Source organism: Lathamus discolor, chromosome Z (genome assembly GCF_037157495.1).
Source record: "Lathamus discolor isolate bLatDis1 chromosome Z, bLatDis1.hap1, whole genome shotgun sequence".
Lineage (NCBI taxonomy): Eukaryota > Metazoa > Chordata > Aves > Psittaciformes > Psittacidae > Lathamus > Lathamus discolor.
Genome location: NC_088909.1, coordinates 47686517 through 47711383, shown reverse-complemented (window position 1 = coordinate 47711383; position 24867 = coordinate 47686517). Strand labels below are relative to the sequence as shown.

Here is a 24867-nt window from a genome sequence, read left to right as displayed (position 1 = left end):
TTACTTTTGTACTTTTTCTTGGAAAAGAAGCCTTTTTCTTTTCATATTTTGAATATGAGTTTCCCAGTTTGCTTTCTCTGAAACGCTGAGTCAGAATGATAAGCTTTCATGGCCTTGTTAGATTCCCAAGAGTACATCATATTATTAAATTTCCATTTATATGTTTACATCCAGCCTAGCTTGGTGTTCAGTATACTTCCAAATGTCAGAGTAGAGTTTAGTCAAGTCTGTCACTGAAAATTATGTATTTCTAAATTCATTTGTTTTACAGAAAGTAAGGTTGAATCAGCAACTGTATAATATACTCCAGAAGGTAATGCTGGTTTGCTGAGGTTCCTAAAGTATTCTTTAACAAAAAGTTCCTTTGGCAACAACAACTGTATGAGTTTTTTTGGTTGGGATTTATTTATTTATTTATTTATTTATTTATTTATTTATTTATTGAGTTAGGATGTGTGTAAGTTTGTTTAGGGTGGTGCTGATCTTTTAGATACCTTGATACTGACAGCCTGCACACTAACCTTGCCCTTTTCTGGTGCTTCAGGATGAGTGACTGAGCTGTCTGAGATTATATTGTAAAAGTCATCTCCTGAAAGTTGAACTTTGAGTCTGCGTGGAAGTGTGTATTAACTCAAATACTGCATTCATCCCCAATGCTGTGCTAGAATATCTTAGCATAAATAGACATGATTATTTATTAATAAAGCTTCATCTATGAAGATTCTGATGGATACACTGTAAAACTTTTATTATAAGTTCCTAGTTGTGGCAGAAGAGCTCCTGAATCTAGTCAGCTATTTGAGTCTTCATTTCCTTATGTAAGGTTATTCTTTATTCTATAGACATTTATCATGTATTTGAGTAAAAAGCAAATGAACAAGCAAATTTGAAGACTGAGATGGCTTGCATAGCTGTGGCTTTACAAGTCCATGAAGCACTTTGTCTTTGAAAGCTTCTGTTTTTTTTCCAGGCTAAAAGAGGAGTAGGTGGTATATCATATAATGAAGGTGGGAAACTGCAGGATATTCTGGATGCTAAAACCTTATATGGTTCAAGCAAAACTAAGCATGTTCATGGTAGATTAATATGTCAAGATCTACTTAATGCAAAGTCTGATGAGTCCTTGAGTTAGAAATCATTTGAGGCTGGGATAAGATTCTACAGTAATATTTCTGCATGACTTTTCTATTCTTTTATTTTTGCCTGGGCACCTGCTTTTTGTAATTTTTTTCATAATATTGTTCTAAGTAGACTGTTTGTGTCTCCTATATAGCCCTTTGTTTTCTTTTTGCAATTTTTTAGCTCACACAACTTTATAAACATATTCCTAGTCTAAATTAGGTTCCATTTCTCCTTGCCGTGGAAGGGACAAAGGAGGGGAGGGGAATGTAGTGAATTTAGCTGTGGCACATGCAAAGGATATAACCCTCCTGAGGGGAGGGACTTTATTTCATTTGTGTCCTCTCTGGATCATGGAGTTTTGACTTCCACATGTACTCTTTGCTGAACTTTTAGCCATTTATATTTATTCATTTGTTTTCATTTTACTTCTTTGGTGGATAGTATTTGTAGCATTTATTTAGCAGAAAGTTAACATGAAAATTATCTAATAAAATTAAGCATAAATATCAGATTTAACCACAGATATATAATTTTCCTTTTGGTATCATTTTATTCTCATTCTTTAGTCTTCTGTGTCCAATCCAAACATGAAAGCTCTTAAAGTAGACAAAGATGTGTTATTTTGCTTGTCTGTAAAATGTCTCAGATATCTGTCGCATTCTCTAAAGGTCTGGATTTTGCTGGGAAGAGGGAAGTACCTCTGATTACTTAGCAAATAACAAACAAACAAACAATCATGTGAAAGCTTCACACATATTCCTAAAACTAAGATGATGCTATAAGAAGAGATTTGATTTATTGAGTTACTTAGATTCCAAGAGAAAATATTTTGGGTCTGTACATGTGTTAACAGACTTTGAATAATTACTTGGTTCAGCTAGAGAAATCCAACTCTATCACCACTGTGCACCTAATATTGTTGTCCAGTAATGACCCAGAAATGAGGCAGGAATGAGTTGATATCCTGATTCATGCAGGAGTGTCACAACAGATCCTACAGAGTTTGAAGCCTCAGGATATTGCTGGCAGGAGAGAAGTAGGCATCTGTGCAAAGCTCAAATCCAGTTAATGGCTCAGTAGCTCCTCAGGCTATAAAAGGATGTCTCTCTCCCTGCCTGTGCATGTGAATCAAGTCCTGTTATATTCCAGAACTGAAAAATGGACAGATTCTGTACAACTGGAGCAGTGTTTTTGTTTCTTAATATTCTCTCTCTTACATAGCATTTCCATATTGTGAAATTGAAGCTATTTTTTAAACCCACATTTTATTTTTTTTTTTAACTACATCAGTTTCCCTGTGTTAGTCACCAGTTCTCTGTTATAACAGTAAATAAAATCACAACTGGTGGTGGGAATGAATCTGGACAAATAAACTTAATATGTCAGAGTCATTTCATGCTGGTTTTATGTTTTACGAATGAGTAAGTGACAAAAAATTCTGATGTGTACTACACATTTCCCAAAGGGCAAGAGATAAACTCTGTAATCATTTAAATTCAAGGACAGTTAATAAAAGACTTTCCTGTTACTCTTAGAACTTTTTTGCACTGTCCGAAGGACAGTTCGAATGGATGCTAATTTTCTCACCACCAAGGTCTGCTGCCATTTTATGACACGCGTGCTGCATAAATACAGCTGCATCTTCTCAGAAGAACTGGAATATCACCTTCAGTCTATCCCTTTCAAAATAAAATGTTGTTTCTCTAGAATTACATTGCATGGAGTATATCTATTTTATGCAGTGTGGAACAAGGACAATTTTTGTTGTACATGAGGCCTAAAGCAAAGAAGCCATCATTTGTGAGTGGTTCTGCAGAAAAAAAAATAAATAAAAAAGACAAAAAGTGATGAGAATTCTGTCCATGGCTTAAATAAAATTAAAATACATTTTTGTTATTTTATTTTCTTCTTTATTGGAATTTGGTATTGGAAATTGTGAATGAATTTTATTAATGTAAGGAGAATTTAGTATATTATTTGGATGATCTCCATTAGATTTATCCATAGCGAATTGTACAATAGCCATATCAGTGGGCCATGACTGTCTTTTTTCTCACTTGTGCTATGTTAATATCTAAGGCCTTGTATGAGGGGGCATTCATGGTAGAAAATTAAGAAAAATTAAAAATAGGTTTTGTGGCAATAAACCAATTGCAAAAGAAGCTATTTTTTATTCTTGGCATTTTAATATAGCTCTTATTAAACAGTGTGAATCAACCAAATATTATCACCTAGTATTATCTAATACTGTAACATAGACCAATGTACTGACATTTGTACAAGCGATCCAGTGCTCCTATGTGTATTGTCCTGGATTCAGCAGTAGCAGTCATTTTTCTCCTTAGTTGCTGGTGCAGCGCTATGTTTTGACTTTTGGTCTGGGAACAGAGCTGATAACATGAATGTTTTAGTCTGACCAAGGACTTTCTGAGCCTCATGCTCTGCCAGGGAGAAGGGAAAGCTGGGAGGAAGCAGAGACAGGACCCCTGACACACGCTAGCCAAAGAGGTATTCCATACCACAGCACGTCATGCCCAGGATGTAACGGAGAGTTACCCGGAAGACCTGGGACTGCAGGGTTGGAGGAGGTATCATTTGGTGCTCGGCTTGGGGGGAGTGGGACGAGTTATTGGTCGGCTGGTGTTGAGGTGTTATATACTTTCCCCTTGTTATTTCCTTTATCATTATTATTATTGGTGGTAGCAGCAGTGATTTGTGTTATACCTTAGTTACTAAACTGTTCTTATCTCAACCCGTGGGAGTTGCATTCTTTTCGATTCTCCTCTCCGTCCCTCCGGGAGCAGGGAGAGGGCAAGAAGAGGGGGGAGTGAGTGAATGAGCTTTGTGGTTGGGTTTAAACCACGACAAGTATCCTTACAGATACGTTTCCTTTCTCTCTTGCCTGGAGCTGTTTAATGGCACTTTGTTTCCTTGCATGCCAAGGAGTTTCTTTGGGTTTTGATGCATCAATATGTTCTATACTTATTATATTTCATTAAAAGATTATATATTGTATTCCAGGAGGGGCATCAATAGTATATTTAGGCCATAGGTAGGCAGACCTTAATATTTATACAAATCCACATAAAACTTGCAGAGGGGTGCTTGAATTTCAGGTTTATTGCCCAGGATATGAGTGCCTTTTCTTTGCTCCTTTAGATTCACTGTTTCATTTTGAGAAGTTCCTGCTACCTTGGTTTGCCATAACAACAACCTTACTTTGCTTGATAAAGTAAGGTGATATTGTGCATTCTTTCTCCTGTAGACTCTTGTTCTTGCTATGAGTTTTGCATTGTCTTAGTAAAGATGTGATTTATCTACCAAGAATTTTTTCAAGATTACTTATACTCTACCCTGGTGGAGATGTTTGGGATCTGATAGTTACCAGAGTTCAACTGTACCTTTCAACTTCTAGACTAATAATTAAAATGGTGAATATTTGGAGGAATTATCTGTCATTTAAGGGTATAATTTTTCTTTATCAGAGAAAAAACAAAATGCTAACATAGAAACTGAAAAGCAACATAATATTGTGCTTTGAATAGTGAATAAATAAGTAGTTGGTTTGGTCTTGGATAGAAAAAGTATTGTAGATTTTTTTCATAGATGTTTGAAAGCTGTCTTTCTGAATCATGGTTATCTGCAACATTTGCTGGTTTGGGAGAAGGAAGGCACTAAACTGGATTTTTGAATACGAGTTTTTGTGAATTTTAGATTACACAACTCTTACTATGATTTGAGTAGTGGAAGCTAAAGCGCATTTTAATTCTGTGGTGATTTTGCCTTCAGTAACTATTTTCACTTTTTTTTTCAGTTAACATATGGCTTATACTCCTCAAAAAACAGCTTTCTTAGAAATCAGTAGTATTAGGATCAAATTATTGAAAGCAGTAGAAATGAAAGTCTTGGAAGGGTAACGATTAACTCAATTACACAACTGGAGGCATCTAGTTTCCTTTCAGATCTACTCAGGTAACCAGCCCCTCCAGTTCTCCCTCCAGAATATCGAACCCTAAGCAATGGCACAAGGTTTTTATTCATGCACCAAAGTTAGCTAGTACCTTTTCAGCTACTGATTATGTATATCCCTGTGAGGACATAAAGGATGAAGATTAGTTTTTAAAGGTGTACTTACTTCATGTGGTGTGTATGGTGTTCAATAGGTACTGAGAGAAATGCACTTTTCAGGAAGGGCTTGTAATTGTTGCACTACAAATTTTTGCTACCCAGTAAAGCCACCATCAGTTGCATAGCCTATAAAAAACTGAGTAGAAAAAGGAGTCCGAAAGACTAGAAGAGATCTGACATTGTAGATACTACAAATAGGAATACGGGAGGTAGAGGAAATCTTGATATAAAGTGCATGAGTTAATAAATGCTTGCAACTTTGAAAACCAAGCTACTTTTTCTCTTTTCTTGCAGCAAGTGCTATTTCAGGATTTTGTAAAGGGAGGTAATGAAGTCTAATGCAATAGAGAAGTTGCTTCTCAAAACCATATTTATGATAAAAATTTGTAAAGAAAGACTGTACCAAACAAAATTGTAGGTGTATAAGATCACCTATACTGAGATGTATATTTAAATACAGACTGTGTGAAAGGTGAGAGCTAAAAGGTACTCTGAGAAAGATTTGGATTCAGAAGCTGTCTTGTAGAAGCTTAAGTTAAATAATTCAGTCTCCTCCTGGACTGGAAGGCAAAGCATAATACTGAAGGATTACAGTTCACTTACAATGATATTCCCAAGTAAACCCTAGAGGGAAAGAAATGGAATTTCATTCCAAAGTTTTTAACATTATCTTTCTTTTGTATTCAGGTGATGAGCTAGCAAACTATCCAGCCCCATTTGTATTTTTGGTTTTGTTGTTATTTTATTATGTTGGCAAGAAAAAAGAAACAATGGTAAAAAAAAAAAAAAAAGTGGCTGCTTCTGTTCTGAGAAGGACAAAACTGATAGTGGAGTGTGATTTTGTTTTCCTGTGCTTTCCCTGGGCAAGCTGTTCTCACCATTTTTGCTCTGGCTGTTGTGCAGGTGGTTGACCAGATTGACACACTGACGTCTGACCTGCAGCTGGAGGATGAGATGACAGACAGTTCCAAAACGGACACACTCAACAGCAGCTCCAGCAGCACAACAGCTTCTAGCTTGGAGAAAGTCAAGTTACGGGGCAGCACACCGCTCATCAAGCAGCCTGCACACCCCTCCGCTATCCTTACCGTGCTGCGGAAGCCGAATCCTCCTCCTCCTCCACCACGACTGACACCAGTTAAGTGTGACAAGCCTCCCAGGCTGCCTCCTTCAGCCAACCCTGTCAAGACTAATGGCACCCTGCTGCGAAATGGGGGCTTGCCAGTTGGGCCCAACCGCATCCCAAATGGAGATATATGCTGTACACCAGCCAATAATTTGGAAAAAGTTGTAATGCAGCCTCTGATGCACAGACCTGAGAAAGAACGATGTCCTCAGCCTGGAGCAAGGGAACGGGTACGATTTAGTGAAAAAGTGCAGTACCACGGCTATTGCCCCGATTGTGATGTTCGGTATAACATTAAAAACAGGGAGGTGCACTTGCACAGTGACCCTGCGCGTGCTATGGGAAAGCTGCCTCACCAGTGCCCTCCTCTGCCACCTCCACCACCTCCACTGCCTGCATTTCCTCTGGAAAATGGAGGGTTGGGGTTAAGTCCCAGTAACAGCTTCCCTCCTCCAAGACCTGCAACTGTGCCTCCACAAACTGCACCAAAACCCCAGAAAACCATCCTGAGGAAATCAACTACAACAACAGTGTGATGTATGCCACTTGAAACAACTCTCTCTTTTCCTATATATAAACATAAATAGGTAATGAGCACTTTCTACTTGAGCAATAAAACGACCCAAGTGAAGTGGCATAAAAATCACATGGTAAGTACAGAGGAATACTTGTTGATCTTGTACTCACAAAAAAATGTCTTTATGGCAAAGGATGCTGAAAAAATATTTATGCTTTAAATTATAGGTTGTGAACATGTATTTCAGTTTCATTTGTGTAGAGTAATTTAAAAGACAGTGAAAAGAAAGTTCAGGTTGAAAATACTGAGTGATGGTTCATGATAGATTTCAGTCTGACATAAGGGAATAACCATGCTCCCGGGTTTTGGGAAACTTCCTGTTTCTAACAAGTACCTTTTCAAATGTGATTTGATGAAGCAAAGTGGAGTACCAGATAACAAGTTTTGGCTGAATTCTAGCAAATGCATTTTTTCTTTGCCTGACTGCTTTATCAAAGGGATTGTGTGTGGAGCAGTGCAATAAGGAGGTAATCATCGGACTTTCAGGCAGTTTGATCTTTGATGGGGAAGTAAATAAATTGAAAGGTTGACATGGCTTTGAAAAACTGAATCATCTTCCATTTTGTTTCTCACCTGCTCAGTTGTGCCACAGCCAAGGTGAGCTACAGAGTTTTCAGATGAACAGGGATAGCCCCATTAGGTTCCCCCCTCTTCCATTTCTATTGCTCCATCTGCAAAATGGTAGTAATATTTTATCTCACAATGGTAATAGATTAAACCAACAAAGCTCAGTCCTAAATTTTTAACAAGGCTTTTGTCTGGTGCCTATATATTTTTTGAAGGCAAAGAAAATTTTGCTTAAGGCCTTCAGGGACATCCACTTAATTTATGTAAAGAGCTTTGAAGTTGAAAAGCTTTGTAAAATTACAAAGCATTAACATGCAAAACAAGATATTTTACATGTTATTACATTTTGATGGTGAACCCAATTAATATTCTTACTACTTGAAAAAAGTCCTCAGTGTTTTTAATTATTTTATGAAAGAACATTCTTTTATTCTCACTAAGAGAATTGTTGGGACCTAAAGTTAAAAACCATCCGATCAGTGCTGAAAATCTGATAATAAATCTGTTTTCAAAAGTTGTGCCAGATTGATCTCAAATGGCCAACAGCAGATGCTATAGAAAAGATTTTTTTTTCAGCTAAAATATAAAATGTACTGTATGGCAGAACAGGCAAAGCAGATTTTCAATGTAAATTTCAGTTTACGTGCAATAATGCATATTAAACTGGAAGCCAATCTTCCAGCCGTTTCATTGTATACACATTATAGTACATTTATAGTATTTAATTTGACTGCAGCATCAGCATCAGCATTGATTTTTACTCGCTCAGCATGCTGCAGCGCAGCGCATGCAAACGACAGTTCAGATCCATCTTTGGTAGCAGTTACATGGTGATAGTTTTTAAATTGGAAAAGCTAATAGGGAATTTATCTCACTGGCCTGTATTGTGGTGGAGAAAAGCCTAAGAGAGCAAGTTTCAGTCATAATTTTGACAATGTATCTGTAGTAGTCTTGGGATGGATCTGGAGAGCACATGCAAGTTAGCTTTCATGCCTCATCTCAAATGATTTGACACATGGCTAGCTCATGTTGGTCGAAGACCTCTCTTTGTAGCTAAGACTGGAGCTGCTGGAATAAATGGACTTGATCAGGTATCCTGCTGCAGGAGAGTTGTCACCAGTCCATTGCACAGTATATGTCAACCTGTGCAAGTCTCCTACTGTTCTTTGTTTTTTCTCATTTATTCATGTATGGCAAAGTCCCCATGTCCCTTCATACTTGGAGGGTTTTGTTAAGAAATTGCACCTTGCACTGTATCCGTCAGCTGGGCTGCAATATTTCATCAGCATAAGCAGGTGGGACAATGTTTAGGTTGCCCAGTGTTTTGTGATGCTGAATCTGTTAAAATTTTGGGGCAGTTCTCTTACTGTTGAGATAATCAGTCTCCTTTCAGGTTATAAAAATGAGATAAAAATCTCTCATGCAGGTATGAGAAGAGGAATCTAGAACCTTTAATACTTTGCAGGACTTTTTTTGCAAAAAAAAAGGTATTGCAGGACTATGTATCGGTTGGGTTTTTTGGTGTAAAAATATTTCTTACAGATAGATGGAAAAAAGTCAGTTCTGATCCAGTAAAAGAGGTAGAACATAAATGCCACTGATAGCAAGCAGCAGTAACCAGTAACAGACCAGGACCATTTTGCTGCCTTGCTTGAGGAAGATAGAAAGCAGAGCTCCAGAAATTGCTGTATCTTCTCCTCAAGAGGTTTTTTTTCTTTCATCATGAAATATTTGATGTATATACTAGGACTGTTTAAGGAACTGAGCACAGTCTGAGCACAGCACTGTTGGTTGTAAATTATGTTCATAATAAGAAATTATATCTTTATACGAGTTTTCTCAACTCAGATCTGGCCCTTGATGTTGTTTGCCTGATCTTGTGGCTGACTTCTGTGCAATTTTGCAAGCAGTAACGGAAGAAATAATTTACTTGAGGCAGGAAATGTAATAGGTAAATTAAAAAAACAAAACAACAAAAGCCAAAAAACTTTGAACAAATTTGTTTAACTATATTCTTCACCAGTGCTTGCATGATGATGACTACATTAAACTCAGAGCATGTTTTTCTTTATGTAGGATTATTATTATTTCTTCTAACCTAATTTTCAATGCTTTAAGCACAAGAGAGCAAGAAAACAGCCAGTCAGTGGCAGAATTTTTTGGTAGAAGTGTGTTTCCTTTCCAGTTCAATGTTGTTTTTCCTAAGTAAAAAGTTATTAGTGCATGTCTGTCTCTTTCCTGCATAAATTAGTATGTGAAAAAATAATCATGATGACAAAATCTTTCAGTATATACGTCTAATGGCTACAGAATGTTTTGGGGTTTATTTTTTGCAAATACAGTTGTGATTGTATATGGGAACTACAAATTATATAATCTTCTGTCACCAAGGAGTAACTAACATACTGTAATTTTAACAGATGACTATTTTCCTGTAGTTTCACAGTTTCAATATGATTACATGGTCCAACCTTACAATTTTAATTTTTTTGCTTCAGATCTGTGTGAGACAAAACATTTGTGTTTAGCAGTCATTAAGATGAACTACAGCCAACATCAGTAAAAGCTGACCTTTGAAACAAAGCCGGTGTACTTTCCTTACACCCACTGCAAAAGGACTGGTTACAGAATCTTTCTGGTACTACATAAATAGTTTTTTGTATATTTGTATGTTCCAGTTATGTCCTTGTTTATAAAAAAGATTCCATAGTGACAGCCACTCTGGTCAGTGTTAGATTTACAAATATCTGATATAAGGAAATAATGATGGATTGAAGGTAATGCAAAGCAAAAAAAAAAAAAAAAAAAAAACGAGAAAACTATGTATCATTTATTTCTCAATGATGTATAACAAGACACGTGAAGAAAGATGCTCATGCTACTATGTAGTAATTGTTACAGATGAAAATGCATTTCTTTTGCATTGGACAGTACTACATCTCTGTACTGATGAAATGTTTGAAGGACATGACTGAAGACAACTTCAAAGTTTATCTGTGTGGACTAGCTTTCTCATACTGTGTTACACCAGTCCAGTGGAATCAGTACCAAAAAATGAACAGATTAAGTTATTTTTGTTTTGCTTGCTTTCCTTCTTTTATTTTGGGTTATAAGAGAGTATGGGCCTTTCTGTATCTGTAAGAAATGGGGTCTTTTTTTTTTTTTTTATTTAAAGCATTGAACATGCATATGCTTGTAAAATGACTCTAGCACAGTGGGAACAGTGGGTATAGCAGAGGCAGAATCAGAAAAAGTAGAATCAGGCCATGCTGAAAGCACCAAAATTCATCTGTATTTGAAAGCCGCCTCCATTTACAACAGAAGTTTTAAAGTACAGAGGTATTGAAGAATATTCATAAATAAATTTGCTGAAACCTTAACTTTTACTACATTACCTAAACAGGAAAGTAATTGAAATTGCATCTGTCACTGACTAAACAAAAGAATAAAAGTCACTTTTGTTGTTCAGGATGTAACTGAAAAAAATGAGTGATATCTTCATTAAAAGTAAGTTCTAGTGCTTAGAATCGAAGGTAGAGAAATACAGAAAGCTATATGACATTCAGTAGGACTTTCAGAATTAGCAGGAAGGGAGTTTTATTACTGGCTGTCATATGAATATAGAATCTATTAATGAATGCATAGAAAACATAAAATTTAGTAGCATATAATAAATAAATAAACTGTGGTTAACTGCTTTACATCCTGTCCTGTGGACCAGGAGAATGATAAATTTAAAAGGAGATTCTAATGACTTAGTAGGAATTTAATATTTCTGACACTTTTCCTTTAGATACAGCATGGAAGAAAATATGATGCATAATCTCACTGCTGAGGAGGAGCACTGGGATGCCATGACAGACTTCTTCCTAGAGCGACTGTATTCCTAGCACAGCAGAATTTCTAGACCTGATACTAAATCAGATGTAAGGGACATTATATCCCTTGCATAGCCAGTCATGTCTGGAGGTCAGTGTAGTAAGAGGACAGTGCCTGAGTGCATTACAGAAAACACAAGCCACACAATTTCCTCAGCATAAGTTTTAATTCTACCAGAATTACTTGGTATTTGGGTAGTTTGAAAGTTTGGCTTTTTGTACCCTTCATTATCTTCTCCTTTCCAACTCCTCCCTTTCTTTCTCCACAAATACACGGTAGTGTTAGAATGGGATAAAGTTTGCTTCTCTGTTTAGCTTTACTTAATTTGGATCAATATCACTAAAATTTATTAGATGTGACAACAAAAATGCTTATAAAGGATATCCAGTTACTCTTAGTTCTCTTTTCTCTGGAAACAAGCATATCATCAACAGTGAGTGCCAAGAATTGGACAAGAGAGGAAACCACTTACGTTCCATGTGTTGGCATGCATTGATAGTGGACAGCCAGATTCCCTATGCTGTCATTGAGTTTGCTTTTAAGCAGGTGATTGAAACTGAAGTGTCTATGGTTGTCACAAACTAAAGGGGTTGTATTTCACACATTGAAGGGCTCCTTGATATGTCTGATGCGATGAAATTATTTGTAGTATTATGGTCAGTGCTTTTCCTTCTAAGTATTTGGAATAAAGATTCCGACACTGTTCTTCATGCTTGAATATTGAAGGAGATAAAAGAGTGGCATTTTTTTATCATCTCTTCAAGCAACATTGAAAGTTTTCCATCAGAAATATATGTAGTTTCTTGTCAAATGGGGCTGGCCTTCTAGACTGATCTTTGCCTGAAGACTAAAAGGGTGAGGTTCCCTTGGGCTCTCAACCTCCCTCCAAAGGTATTTTATCCTCAATATCCTGACCTATTGGTAGCTCAGGAGGTCTGTTTTGTTGAACATAGTAGTAAATCTATTCAAAAGACTGAAATAAAACACTTCTTTCCTAAGACAATTTTAATGGTATATTGACTGATAAGGCTTTACATGCTTAGAAATTCCCATGAATGGAAACTAGGAATCAAGTATTTAAAATAACATAACTCTGCTATTTTAAAATGCAAGGATAAAAATACTGATTTTCTTTCATTCAGCAGGGTTTCCACTTGTCCAGGTTTTAACCTCTAAGTGTGTAATACTTGTGATAGAAATGGGTAATGACATTCTGTGCCTCTAGAGAATTTGCTAAGCTCGGTTCAGGAAGTATCTGATGCCCTGAAGTTAATTTTATATTAGCTGACTTAGGAACAAGAAAGTATTAAAACTAGAGACTGTATAGGGTGCAATATCCCAACAAAATAAATTTTCAGTTTAAAGGGACTTAAAGGAATAAAAGAATGCCAAAGAGAAAACTAAAGATTTCTCACATCTAGCTATATATGGAATGATTTTAAAGCTGAGTTTTCATTGGTATTGGGGCAAAATCAAATGAGTTGGAGGACAGACAGATTAATCAGTGCTGCTGAATAGGTGTCAAAAGTGGGAAGAAAACATAAAAACAACATAAAAATACATTATGAACTGTCCAGAATACAAATTTTATTCTAGCTTCGCAACAGTAATGTGTCAAAAATACAAAGTTTTATGTTTTACTGCAAGATAGATGATAGAGGTAGACATGCCTGTGGATGTCAACCCTGTACATGGAGGAGCTGGACGTGAATGCTACAACTTGACTTCCCTGGTGGGATAGGTGGTGTTCATCTGACTTGTGTTCCTTGATGATTTATAGTTGATGTGCATCTACCAGGCAGCTTCCTATCTGTGCAGCCTTGGTCTGGTGCAGGGGTGCAAGCCTAGGGACATTTCAGTTGAATTAATCTGTGTTTCTGGGTGTCTGTCAGGCTACCATTGCCGGGTGCTCCAGGTGCTACCAACTGCTTGTTCTTTCCCAGCTGAAGTGGCAAGTCTTGGAAGAGCATCCCAGGAACTGACAGATTCTATCTGCTTTTTTCATGTCTCACCTTGGACACAACCAAGCTTCTCATAAAAGGTACAAGACTTCTTAGGAGTCCATTATTAACCCTCATCTCGCTATAGGCCTGCCTGAGAGTTTCTACTCTATCCTTCTAGTTGCAGGCAGTGACATTAGAAGAAATAGACAGATCCAGTCCATGAATATGTCGCTCCATGGCTGATGTCACCATCTGAATTTGAGGGTTTTTTTTGATGATGGGATGGTCTACACAGCACCAGGCCTCCTGGTGTTGGATGAGATCTATCTTTCTCAAAGGGGTAAGAGGGTCTTTGTTCCTGACTTAGTGGCACTGATTGACAGAGCTTTAAACTATATTTGAAGGGAAGGAGGATAATATTAACCTTGCCCCAGACAAGCCATGGAATGGCACACCAAAGAAAGAAGGATGCAGTCCTAGTGAGGGCACTGAGGCTGTTGCTCTGAGACTTGCTTTTATGGAGGTGAGACAGTGGCTCCTGAAGTAAGAGGAACCAGCAAAGAATACGGGTGAAATACCTCAGCGAAATTAAAGGGGACAGCCCAGCTGAAGTGCTTGGTGGGACAGATACCATGACTGGAGTGTGGTTATTGATCTGTATTGTAATATGTTGTGTTCAGTATCTTTGATAATGACATAGACAGTGGGATCAAGTGTGCCCCCAGCAAGTTTGCAAACTACACCAAGCAGAGTGGTGCAGCTGACAAACCTGAGGGATGGGATGCCATCCAGAGGGGCCTGGAAAAACTTGAGGTGTGGGCCCATATGAACCTCATGAAGTTCAACAAGGCCAAGTGCAAGGTCCTGTACTTGGGTTAGGGCAATCCACAGTACCAGTACAGACTGGGAGATGAAAGAATTGAGAGGCCCCCTGTGGAGAAGGACTTGGGAATACTGGCGGATGAAAAACCAGACATGAGCCAGCAGTGTGCACTTGCAGCCCAGAAAGCCAGACATATCCTGAGCTGCATCAAAAGAAGCAGGCCAAGGGAGGTGATCCTGCCACCCTACTCTGCATTGGTGACACCCCACTTGGAGTACTACATCTAGCTCTGGAGTTAAAGAAAGATATAAATCTGCTGGAGTAGGTCCAGAGGAAGGCCACAAATATGATCAGGGCTGGAGCACCTCTCCTGTGAAGAAAGGCTGAGAGCTGGAGTTGTTCAGCCTGGAGAAGAGATGGCTACTGGGAGACTTTATTGCAGCCTTTCAATACTTAAAGGGGGCTTTTAGGAAAAATGGGGACGGACTTTTTAGCCAGCCTGTAGCAACAGGACAAAGGGTAATGGCTTTAAACTAAAGGAGGACAGATTCGGGTAAGATATAGGGAAGGAATTTTTTACAATGAAGGAGGTGAAACACTGGAAGAGGTTGCCTGGAGAGGGATTAGATGCCCCCCTGCTGTAACTTTTCAAGGTCATGTTGAAAGAGGCTCTGAGCAGAGGGGTTGGACTGGATGACCTTTAAAGGTCCCTTCCAACCCAAGCCATTCTGTGATTATATGATCCTGTCCCTGGCCTATGCATGTCCTTAAGGATGGCATGCAAATTCTCATGCTTCAGAAAGCAGAGACTTGATTAAATGCTGCTAAAAGTATTTAGTCACATCAGCACTTTTACTTGATGTGTGATGTCAGGAGAGGCAGTTAAATTGTGATTAAGAACTTTGAAAGATAGAGTGCCGGAAGGGTCAGCTTGGTGCAGGGGTATGAAGAAATCAGCTTCTGATGGCATAGTATAAATGTCAGCCTGGCTCATGTCCCTAAACAGGTGTGAATGGTTCTTTTTTGGGATCATTTACATGACCATGCAAAGATACGTTGGTACCATCTTACATGTGTATGGTGTATCCACAGTGATGCCTTTATGTAATGATCGTATGGTAGCTGATAGTATAACTCTTTGGTTAGATAACAAATACTTCTTCCAGTGAGTGTACATCTCCAGTATTTTACTATCATTGCTAGTTCAGAATACATCTTTCTAGGAGAGTTATTAATGAATTGCAGCCATCGCAACATCAAAGTTAATAGATTAATATAAAGACAGGAGTGTTTTAGCTGTTATGCAAAGGAGTCTGTAGGCTTTGGAGCAAAGATATATTGTGCTAGGGAAATTAGGAGAAGGCTCTTCACTGAGAGGGTGGTCGGTGACTGGAACAGGTTCCCCATGGAAGTAGTCACAGTCCCAGGCTTGTCAGAGTTTGTATAGGGCTGGGTGATGCTTTTAGTCATATGGTTTAGTTTTAGGCAGTTCTGCAAGGGGCAGGGAGTTGGACTTGATGATCCTTATGGGTCCCTTCCAACTTCAGATATTCTATAAAAAATACATGCTGAGTGGCTACTACAGCAGGTGGTTATTAAACATTTACAGATGGCAAGCATTCTCCGTAACAGCCTTTCAAAGAAAGTGTTGAGTACAGACGTTTGCTATTTGATTCACTTAGGTTTTAGCATGGTAAAATACAGGCCAGGCCACATGCCTGGCCACCTGGATTAGACTTGCTCACTTTAGTGGCTAAATATTGAAGCAGTGATTCATAAAGACTTACTGTTCGTACTAGTTCCCTTGTCAGATAGAGCCAATGCCAGCAGCAAAGAATGGACCTGCCGCTGGCCAAGGCTGAGCCCATCAGTGTTGATGGTAGCATTGCCAGGATAACATATTTTAAAAAGTGGGGGAACCAAAATTCTGCAATTGCAGCTAGAGAGGTGAGAATCTATGAGAGAAACAAGTTTGCAGACACTGAGGTCCGTGATGGAGGAGGGGAAGGAAGTGCTTCTGAATCCAGAGAAGAGATTCCCCTGCAGCCCATGGTGCAGCCCATGGTGAGGCAGGCTGTCCCTCTGCACCCCATGGAGGTCCATGGTGGAGCAGACTCCACCTGCAGCCCATGGAGGACCCTGTATCAGAGCAAGGGGATGCCCAAAGGAGGCTGTGATCCCATGAGCAGCCTGCGCTGAAGCAGGGTCCTGGTAGGAGCTGTGGCCTGTGGAGAGAGGAACCCGCACTGGAGCAGGTTTGTTGCAGGACTTGTGAGCTCACAGGTACCCACACTGGAGCAGTCTGTTCCTGAAGGACTGCAGCCTGTGGAAGGGACCCACACTGGAGCAGTTCATGAAGAACTGCAGCCTGTGAAAACGACTCATCTCTCCCTGTCCCTACTTTGACTCATGAGCCTTTCATTCTGTTTGTCCAATTAGGAGGGAGAGAGGTAGAGAGGGAGAGAGGTAGAGTGGTTTTGGTGTCTAAGAGTGCTGAGATATACTAAGGCTGTTAGTGGAAAACATCCTTTCCTTATAATTGATAATCAGAAAAAAATATGCCAATTAAAAATTCAGGGAGAAAAAAAAACTTTATTTCATACTCTTAAAGGTTTCCTGGAAGTTAAGATTTTCTGAGTTGCTTTAACTTAAAATATTTAGGAGGAAGCTAATTCATGAATATATGGGAATAAGTTTCCAACAGCAGACCTAATGAACTTTTAAAATAAAAATATATATCTAAGCCTTTCTGCTTCTATTTGATACTACCATTAAATGAAGGAAAAGAATCAACCTTGCCACATGGATACTGGTTTTAGTCTTGGCTTGACTAGTATTTAAAAACATGTAAGGATGCAGGAGAAATGTTTTCGTATATACATGCCATTATATATTTCAGAGAGGTGGTTGGGCTTCACCAGTGTAACTGAGAAGAAAAATGTAACTGAAATAGGAACTTGAGTTGTGTTTTGATGTGATTTCAGTAATCCTTCTATTAAAATACATATTTCATCAGCCTTAAGGTAAGCAAACATAACATGCTAATTCTGAGAAATTTATAACATTTCTGCACCAAGTTGTCATAAAACCAGTAAAGTAATGACTACACAATGAAGAGCTTCTCATGGATGTTTGTTTTCTAAAACAGTGCCTGTAGATATGCATGAAAAACAAATGGATTTTTAGCAATAGAAATAGCACCACTCATACTTGATTAATAAGATAGTAGTCAAGCTTTTTTCTGTTAGGGTCTTACTGGGGTTTTTGTTTAGTGGGTTTTTTTGGGGTTTTTTTTGTCCTACAAAAAAGTGTGAGGAGGAAATTGGTGGGTTTTTTTTTGGGGGGGGGGGGTTGGTTTTTTTTTTTTTTTAATCTTTCCTTTGGGTTTTTTTCCAACTGAAACCAGCCAGGGAAAAAAAAAAAAAAAAAAAGGAAGAAAGAAAGGAGAGTAAAAAAAGTCTGCAATAGTTTTGGTTTCTTTATGATATACAACACATCATGTTAAGGCATTTTTAAATACATCAGTGATTCTGACATTGTCTCCTGCTGAGAAACTGTCAATTGAAATTCTAGTTGAAAATTGGACTAGAAAAAGAGTAGCAATCAACAGACCAATAAATCCACTGAAATTTTTATAACCGTGTATAATATCAATAATTACTGAACAGATTGGGCAAAAGACTCATAAAGATTCAGTACTCCCATGTATTTTGACAAAAAAGGTCATAGTTCACAAAAACAAATTGTGAGACTCCTTCCAACAACTTACTATGCTTTTACCTGCATTGAGATAGTATCTGATTGATAACATTGGTTACGAGTCTCAACGGGAAAGCTTGAATAGATCAATAAGCCAATTTTTTATTAGGAATTTATTTTTATAATTCATAATAATTTTTACAATTAATTCATTGTCATGATAAATCTATTAATGATAATTCTGCAACCTCAGTCATAATATGTTGCTGAGAAATTAAAGTGCATGACTGTGACAGATTTAAAAGCTTTTCAGTAATCACAACTCCTGAATGAGGTTCAGCTATGATGATTCCTAATTTGTAATTTGTACATTTGAGAGCTGTGTAAACAGCTGAATATGATCCTGAATACTTCTCTGTTTTCCTGTGGTGACCTGATTTTTAAAAACAAAGAGTAATATTTCAAGAGTATGTCTAACTTGCAGACTGCTCGGAGACAAGCTTGGGTTTTGCCAAAACTTGGAAACCAGTCATAAATACTGAAACAATCCTTTTCCCATGATATGACAAATCATTGTTCTAATTTGGAAAATCTTTCATTACAATATGTTGAGTAAATTATTATGTATGTGCATGAAAAGGATATTGTGTGTAAGTGGCAGGAAGAGATGAGAAACTCATGTCAGAGTTTCTGAAGTGTAGCAGCCTTCCACATGCTAAAGGCACTGGCTGCTCTCTCCTGCAGGAGCCTGGGTCATGGCCATTGCTCAGGAAGAGGTGTGAGGCAGGACAGGGTATTTCCCATGAAAACTAGTCCAGCCACTACACCTTTTGTACAGGACAGAGCAGCAGATGGCTGCAAGGACTCCATAACACAGCAAGGCTTTGGCTGACGTCCTCTGCCCACAGGAGTACCTGGGATGGAGCATGGCTTGCAGGAGTGCCTGAGCCCTGGCTGTGGGAGACTCCCCTGAGAGCACAGGCAGCGCTGCCCTCAGCTGACCAGCCCCTGGCTGCTCATGGTGCAGAAGGAGAAGCCCCTGCCAGGGTTAGGCTGCAACTGAACTCTTGGCCCTGCCAAGGTGCCTCTGGGAGCCTGTTGCACAGCGACAGCAGGGAGCCCCGCAGGCTGCCCCAGCTCCAATTTGCTTTAATTTTTTTTTCAGCTTAGAGCTGACTGACAATCACCAGGTCATTCGTGAGGTTAGCAAGTAGTTTGGGTTGTTTTACTTCTATAAAGGAACCTCACAAATCGCACTGAATAAAAGCGATCAAACCTTGTAAGTTTTGGTTGCAATTAAATATAGTTGCTGTTTGATGGAGCAGATACTACAGGATGAACTAAGTTTATAAGCAGTATTATATTGTTGCTGTAGCTAACCATTGTAGACTTAATATGTGGGTGGAAAGATTGATAATGAATATAGTTTTTCTCGTGCCTTTTTTTGTTTTTGAAGACTGGTAGTAAAGGGCAACATGACCCAAGGAGAATTCATTCCTGGGTAAATTGGATTCACTTAAAAGCAATCAGCAATGAGATACAAAGGGATGATGAGAAGAGTGTAGGGAAGGGGTGATGAGAAACACATTTCTCCTGTTTCCCAAGGAGGAACAGAAAAGGAGAGAAACACAGCTGTTGGTGAGCTGAGCAGCTCATGTGCCACAAGCACATGATGTTTAATGATTCACTTTACTCTTTAGTTTCTTGGTTTGGATCCAATTTACTGCGGTAACTTGTTTTCATCACTTACCATCTGTTTTGTGTAATATACAACAGTGAAAAGTTTGGCCTCTTTTCTTTGGACAACTTTTTGGTCACTGCTCATTATTTATTCATGCCTTTCTGAACCAAAGAGCTTAAAGTGACTTGAGTTATCAAAAAATAAGAATTTTTGCCTACTCACTTTTCATCACTTTTGCTTGCTGACGGAGGGTTTTCTGGCTCCCCAGTCTGTACAGGTACCACATTCATTTTACATTAGAAGATTTTTCAACATGTTCAGTAGCAAGTATTTTGGCAGAGTGTTGAAATTTTAAATGTATTTTCTTTCCCTCAGCAATTATGTCATGCCCATGTTTATGTGAAAGCAAATATTTAAATGTAGCTAACAAGATACTAGCTTTTCCTAGAAAAAGTAGGGGGAAAAATTCTTCTTTGGTCAAGGTTTCAAAATATGAGGCTTCTTTCCTGGCATATAATTTCAAATGGTGCTTTAATAATTTATTTATAAAAGCCAAAGCTCCAGCTCCAAGAAGTGCTTACTACTGTTTCAAACATGAAAAATTTAGAAACATTTATAAGCATTTTTTGAATGTCCTTATCTGTACATAACAATGTGGTAGCAAATAACTACAAGTTTATGCTGTTACTTCTTACCCTTATTAAGACATTACATTTTATTGATCAGTAATGACTTGGGTCTCTTTAATACTTGTCAACGGATCAAGCACCAGTTGTCTGGACCTGGGGCATTGCTGAGTATTACATTTATTGAGGGGTTGTTAATTGCAACAAGTACTGCAAAGAACAGGAAGTTATTTCCTCCTTCCTAAGGCCCTAACCTTAATTTTCAGTGCAGAAACAGTGTGGGAGAAACAGACATTATGCTGGCCAAATGGCTATTGTCAAAATTATGCCATGATGTTGCAGGGCTGAAAAGGAGAGGATGAACAGGCAACAGTAGGAGTCAGTGAAAGGAAGGACCCCACTGAATTGGAAAGTGGAGGGTAAAGTAGAGATGAAAAAGAAAGGGTGAAAGAAGGATGCAAGAACAGCAAGCCCACCTAGAATCCCGTCTTAGATTAGTTTTACAGGTAGTGTCTAAGTGGCTTCTTCACAGCATGTCTTTTTCTGAAGGCCGCATGGAATGAATTGATACAATAAATTAAATGCATAGTATTTAATATTTGCTGGGTTTATATTGAATGTGTAAGGAGTGAGCAGAGAACATTTAGTTTAGTTCCACGTTGTCATGTGTTTGCTACTATAGGGTTTTTTTAAATTCATATAATGCCTGGAAGTCTTTGTAGCTGACCAGGAAGTTTTTCTCATTAACTTTTCTGACTAACTGAACCACAGGAAACCCAAGAACATTCCTGGGATTTCAAATAAAAGAAGTGCAGCATGAAATAGATAACTTTTTATAAAAGCCATAGAGGTAGCCCTGTGAGTAAATGGAAATTACACAAATAGAGATGCATCTTACAGAACATGACAGTTAAGAGGAAATTGCATTGAAACGTCATTTTAAATAGCTTAGACAAAAATTAACCCTCTGAACAGACAAGACCAAAACCACCCCTAGAACTAGTGGCTACACTAGTTATATCAGGGGTGTATTGGCCCACTATACTCATGATAGGATATGGAGCTAGAAAAGGGCACAAAAAAGATGAATTGGAAACAGATGTCAAAAAGAATTTTTAGAATCCTGCATTTGTGGAGTAGCCACTGGGCAAAGCAGTTGATGAAAAACACAAGGGGACAAGAAGAGGGGAACAGTGAGAGAGAGGGGTGGGGAGGGGGAGGGGGGAGACTGATATCTCTCAGTAGCTGCTTAAATAAAAAACATCTGTGTGGGTGAAGGCTGATATCTTTAAGAGTTATTTTTATTCACTGTCACAGTAAGGTATAAATTGGCAATATTGAAACCTGTTTAGTGTATTCTCCAGATCTGTGTATCAGTCAAATTACAGAATCGTAGAATGGTTTAGGCTGGAAGAGACCATTAAAGGTCATCTAGTCCAAATCCTCTGCAATGAGCAGGGATATCTTCAACTAGACCAGGTTGCTGAAAGCCTCATCCAATCTGGCCTGGAAAACTTCAAGGATGGGGCATCCGCAACTTCTCTGGGTAACCTATTCCAGTGTCTCACTATCCTCACAGTAAAGAATTTCTTGCTAATGTCTAATCTAAACCTAATCCATTTCAGTTTGAAACTGTCTCTCCTTGTCTTATTACTACTTGCTCTAGTAAAAAGTCCCTCTCCAGATTTTTTGTAGGCCTCCCTCAGGGGCTGGAAGGCTCCTATAAGGTCTCCTCAGACTCTTTTTTCTCTCTCAGCCTGTCTGCATAGGAGAGGTGCTCCAGCCTTCTCATCACCTTTTTGCCCCTCTAAACCTACACCAACAGGTCCACATCCTTCTTAAGTTGAGGGCCCCAGAGCTAGATGCCATACTCCAGTTGGGGTCTTACAAGAGCAGAGTTGGGGAGCAGAACCACCTCCTTTGACCTGCTGGTCATTCTCCTTTTGATGCATAGGTTGGCTTTCTGGGCTGCAAGTGCATGTTGCCTGCACATGTCCATTTTTTCATCCATCCATCCATCCAGTACTCCAAGTCCTTCTTAGAGCTACTCTCAGTGCCTTCATTCCCCTACCCTGTACTGTTACTGGTGACTGCCCAAACCCAAGTGCAGGACCTTGCACTTGGCCTTGTTGAACTTCATCATTAGATGTATGTTCACAAACAAAAAAACAAACAAAAAAAACCCAATAAAACCCAAACTGGTAGTGTCTTTGAAAAGGTTAATTCACCAGAGAACATAAATAATCAGTTTATTCCACTCTGTGACAAATTTTAGCTCTGTGCATGTTTATAGAAACATTGCTTCTTAAGAACTATTGTTATATGACATTATCTTTTGAAAATGGAGGCATTCATGTTGCAGGCTCTGTCAAACAGCTTGTGTAATAATTAGAAAAAGGGGGCTAAATTGTCCAGTTGGGGAATGGTGTGGTAAGGTTTTAAATTACTTTTCTTAAGTGATTTGTATTAGTTGAAAGTAGTTACATTCAAATGCCTCATATTTCAACATATTCGAGACATTGAAATCTGCATAATAAAATTTTGACATTGTCTATTTAAACAGAAAGAATTCCTAAACGAAGCTGTCAGAGTAGATCAGCTTTTCCTGTTTAAAGAAAACTCTTTAAGCTTTCAGCATAGTTCTTACTAGTTCTTGAAACATGGTACTTCCAAGTGTCTTGTAGAATTACAGAAAGGTGCTGCACACCTCTATTCCATTACAGAGTGATGGAATGTATAGAGTTGCACCAAGAAATTTCTAAGATTAATCCCAAGGATAAATTAATAAAATGTAGTATCTGTTCCAGCCTACCTGGGAAGGTTAAGACATTTTTGATAAGTTCATGAACTTGATTATACTGCTTTATGAAAATGCTTTTTCTTGCAACTATTCACGCGTGCCTTTCTGGAACATACTGATTTTTGTTGGATATGCAGTTCTCCAGTTGAAAGCAATGTGTTGCTGATCTAAACCTCATGCAGATGTGTAAGTTACCAAGGCTTATACTATTTTGCATAAAAACAGTTCACTTACATTCAGAGGAATTCATTCTCTGCATATTTTATTTTTGTTTTGGTGTCCATTTTTGGCTTTGTTTTTTAATATTTGCCTACCATAGAAAAATAAATAATAAAGTAGATACCATGTAACTGGTATTGTTTTTTCCTGCAGACTGCTAGATGGTGTTTAAGTATTTATAGATTAAATTCCTATATCCTCTGAAAAATTGCAGGGATACAGACGCATTTTGAAAAGTACGCTAAGGTGTCTGCTCTTAGAACACAGATATGTGTACAAATGCTCATAGCAAAAATAAAAGATATGTTGGAAATTACAAAACTGCATGTATTTCAGGAATGTAACTCCACTGGATAACTTTATTTTGCACAGACAGCCTGATATTGGACTGGGTGCAGCACCTAGAATCCTTTCTGTGCCAAATACCTGTTTAAAAGACCCAGGAATAATTTTGCATTTCACAGAGCTAATAGATTTGTCTTTTTATAATTTACTAACATCTCCAAAGGAAGATATAAACTATTTTTCTTCTTGTAATCTCACGTGAATTCTGCAGAGATCTGTTTCTACTGAAATTTTATTCAATTTGCTAGAAAAATAATATTGTAAATAAAATATATTTGTACTTTGATATGGAGCATGGGTAGAAAACCGGCAATGACTGAAAGGCTAAAATTTTGTCTCTTTGAGCCATTTGTACTCGCAGCTACAGCATAAGTTCTACTTACTATCACAGACAATATTTTTTGAAGAGTAGAAGAAAATGAGCATGTCACAGAATCACAGAATCACAGAATCCCAAGGGTTGGAAGGGACCTAAAAAGATCATCTAGTCCAACCCCCCTGCAAGAGCAGGGTAACCTACAGTACATCACACAGGAACTTGTCCAGGCGGGCCTTGAATATCTCCAGTGTAGGAGACTCCACAACCCCCCTGGGCAACCTGTTCCAGTGCTTTGTCATAAGAGCCTTTAGCATTTTTCATAGCAATAAATTAAGAATTCTCTTGTGAATAATAATTATACCCCATTCTGAAGAGGCTTCCCTTTATTGCGGATCTTTCAACAGGAGATAACACTGAAATCACATTTTTATGAAAAAATATTTTTTAAAGAAAAAAATCAGGTTCACATATTGAGAAACTCTTGACCACTTGGTTGACTGTAGGCATGTGTGGAAACCTTCAAGGAAACAGTAAGTAGAGAATCTTCATTATGCTGTTCAAAATCCCTTTTCAGAAGATAGTGGACATACAAAGTCTTAGTTTCAGATTCCTTTTTAGATTAATTATTTTATTACATAACTACTGCCTTAATGATATCCAAACATCATAGAATCATAGAATGGTTTGGGACTTTAAAGATCATCTATTTCCAAACTTCCTACCATGGGCAGGGGCATCTTCCAGTGGATCAGGTTGCTCAAAGACCATCCAACCTGAACACTTCTAGAATTTGATAATTTTATACATTTATTCATTCAAGCATTGAAAGACAGAGATATTCATGAATGTGTCTTATGCTGAGAGTGGGTAAGCACTGGAAGCAGATACTCAAAGTGCCATCTCATATCCATCACTGAAAACATTCCAATTTCTTCGGGACATGGTCCAGAACAACCTGATCTAACTGTAAAGTCACCTCTGCTTTGAGCTGGACTCCGACTACTCCTTTCAGC

At 38.3% G+C, this 24867-nt stretch overlaps 1 protein-coding gene across 2 annotated transcripts in view; it reads left to right on the top strand.

The window, feature by feature from the left end:
- The window catches only part of PRR16 (proline rich 16), a 148150-nt gene that overhangs the window by 99479 nt on the left and 23804 nt on the right, over window positions 1–24867 (top strand). For both annotated transcript variants that reach the window (XM_065661615.1, XM_065661616.1), the window contains exon 2: window positions 6154–7026. In XM_065661615.1, the coding sequence (XP_065517687.1) occupies window positions 6154–6912 (759 nt within the window). In that variant the 3' untranslated portion in view covers window positions 6913–7026. The remainder of the gene's footprint in view (window positions 1–6153; window positions 7027–24867) is intronic.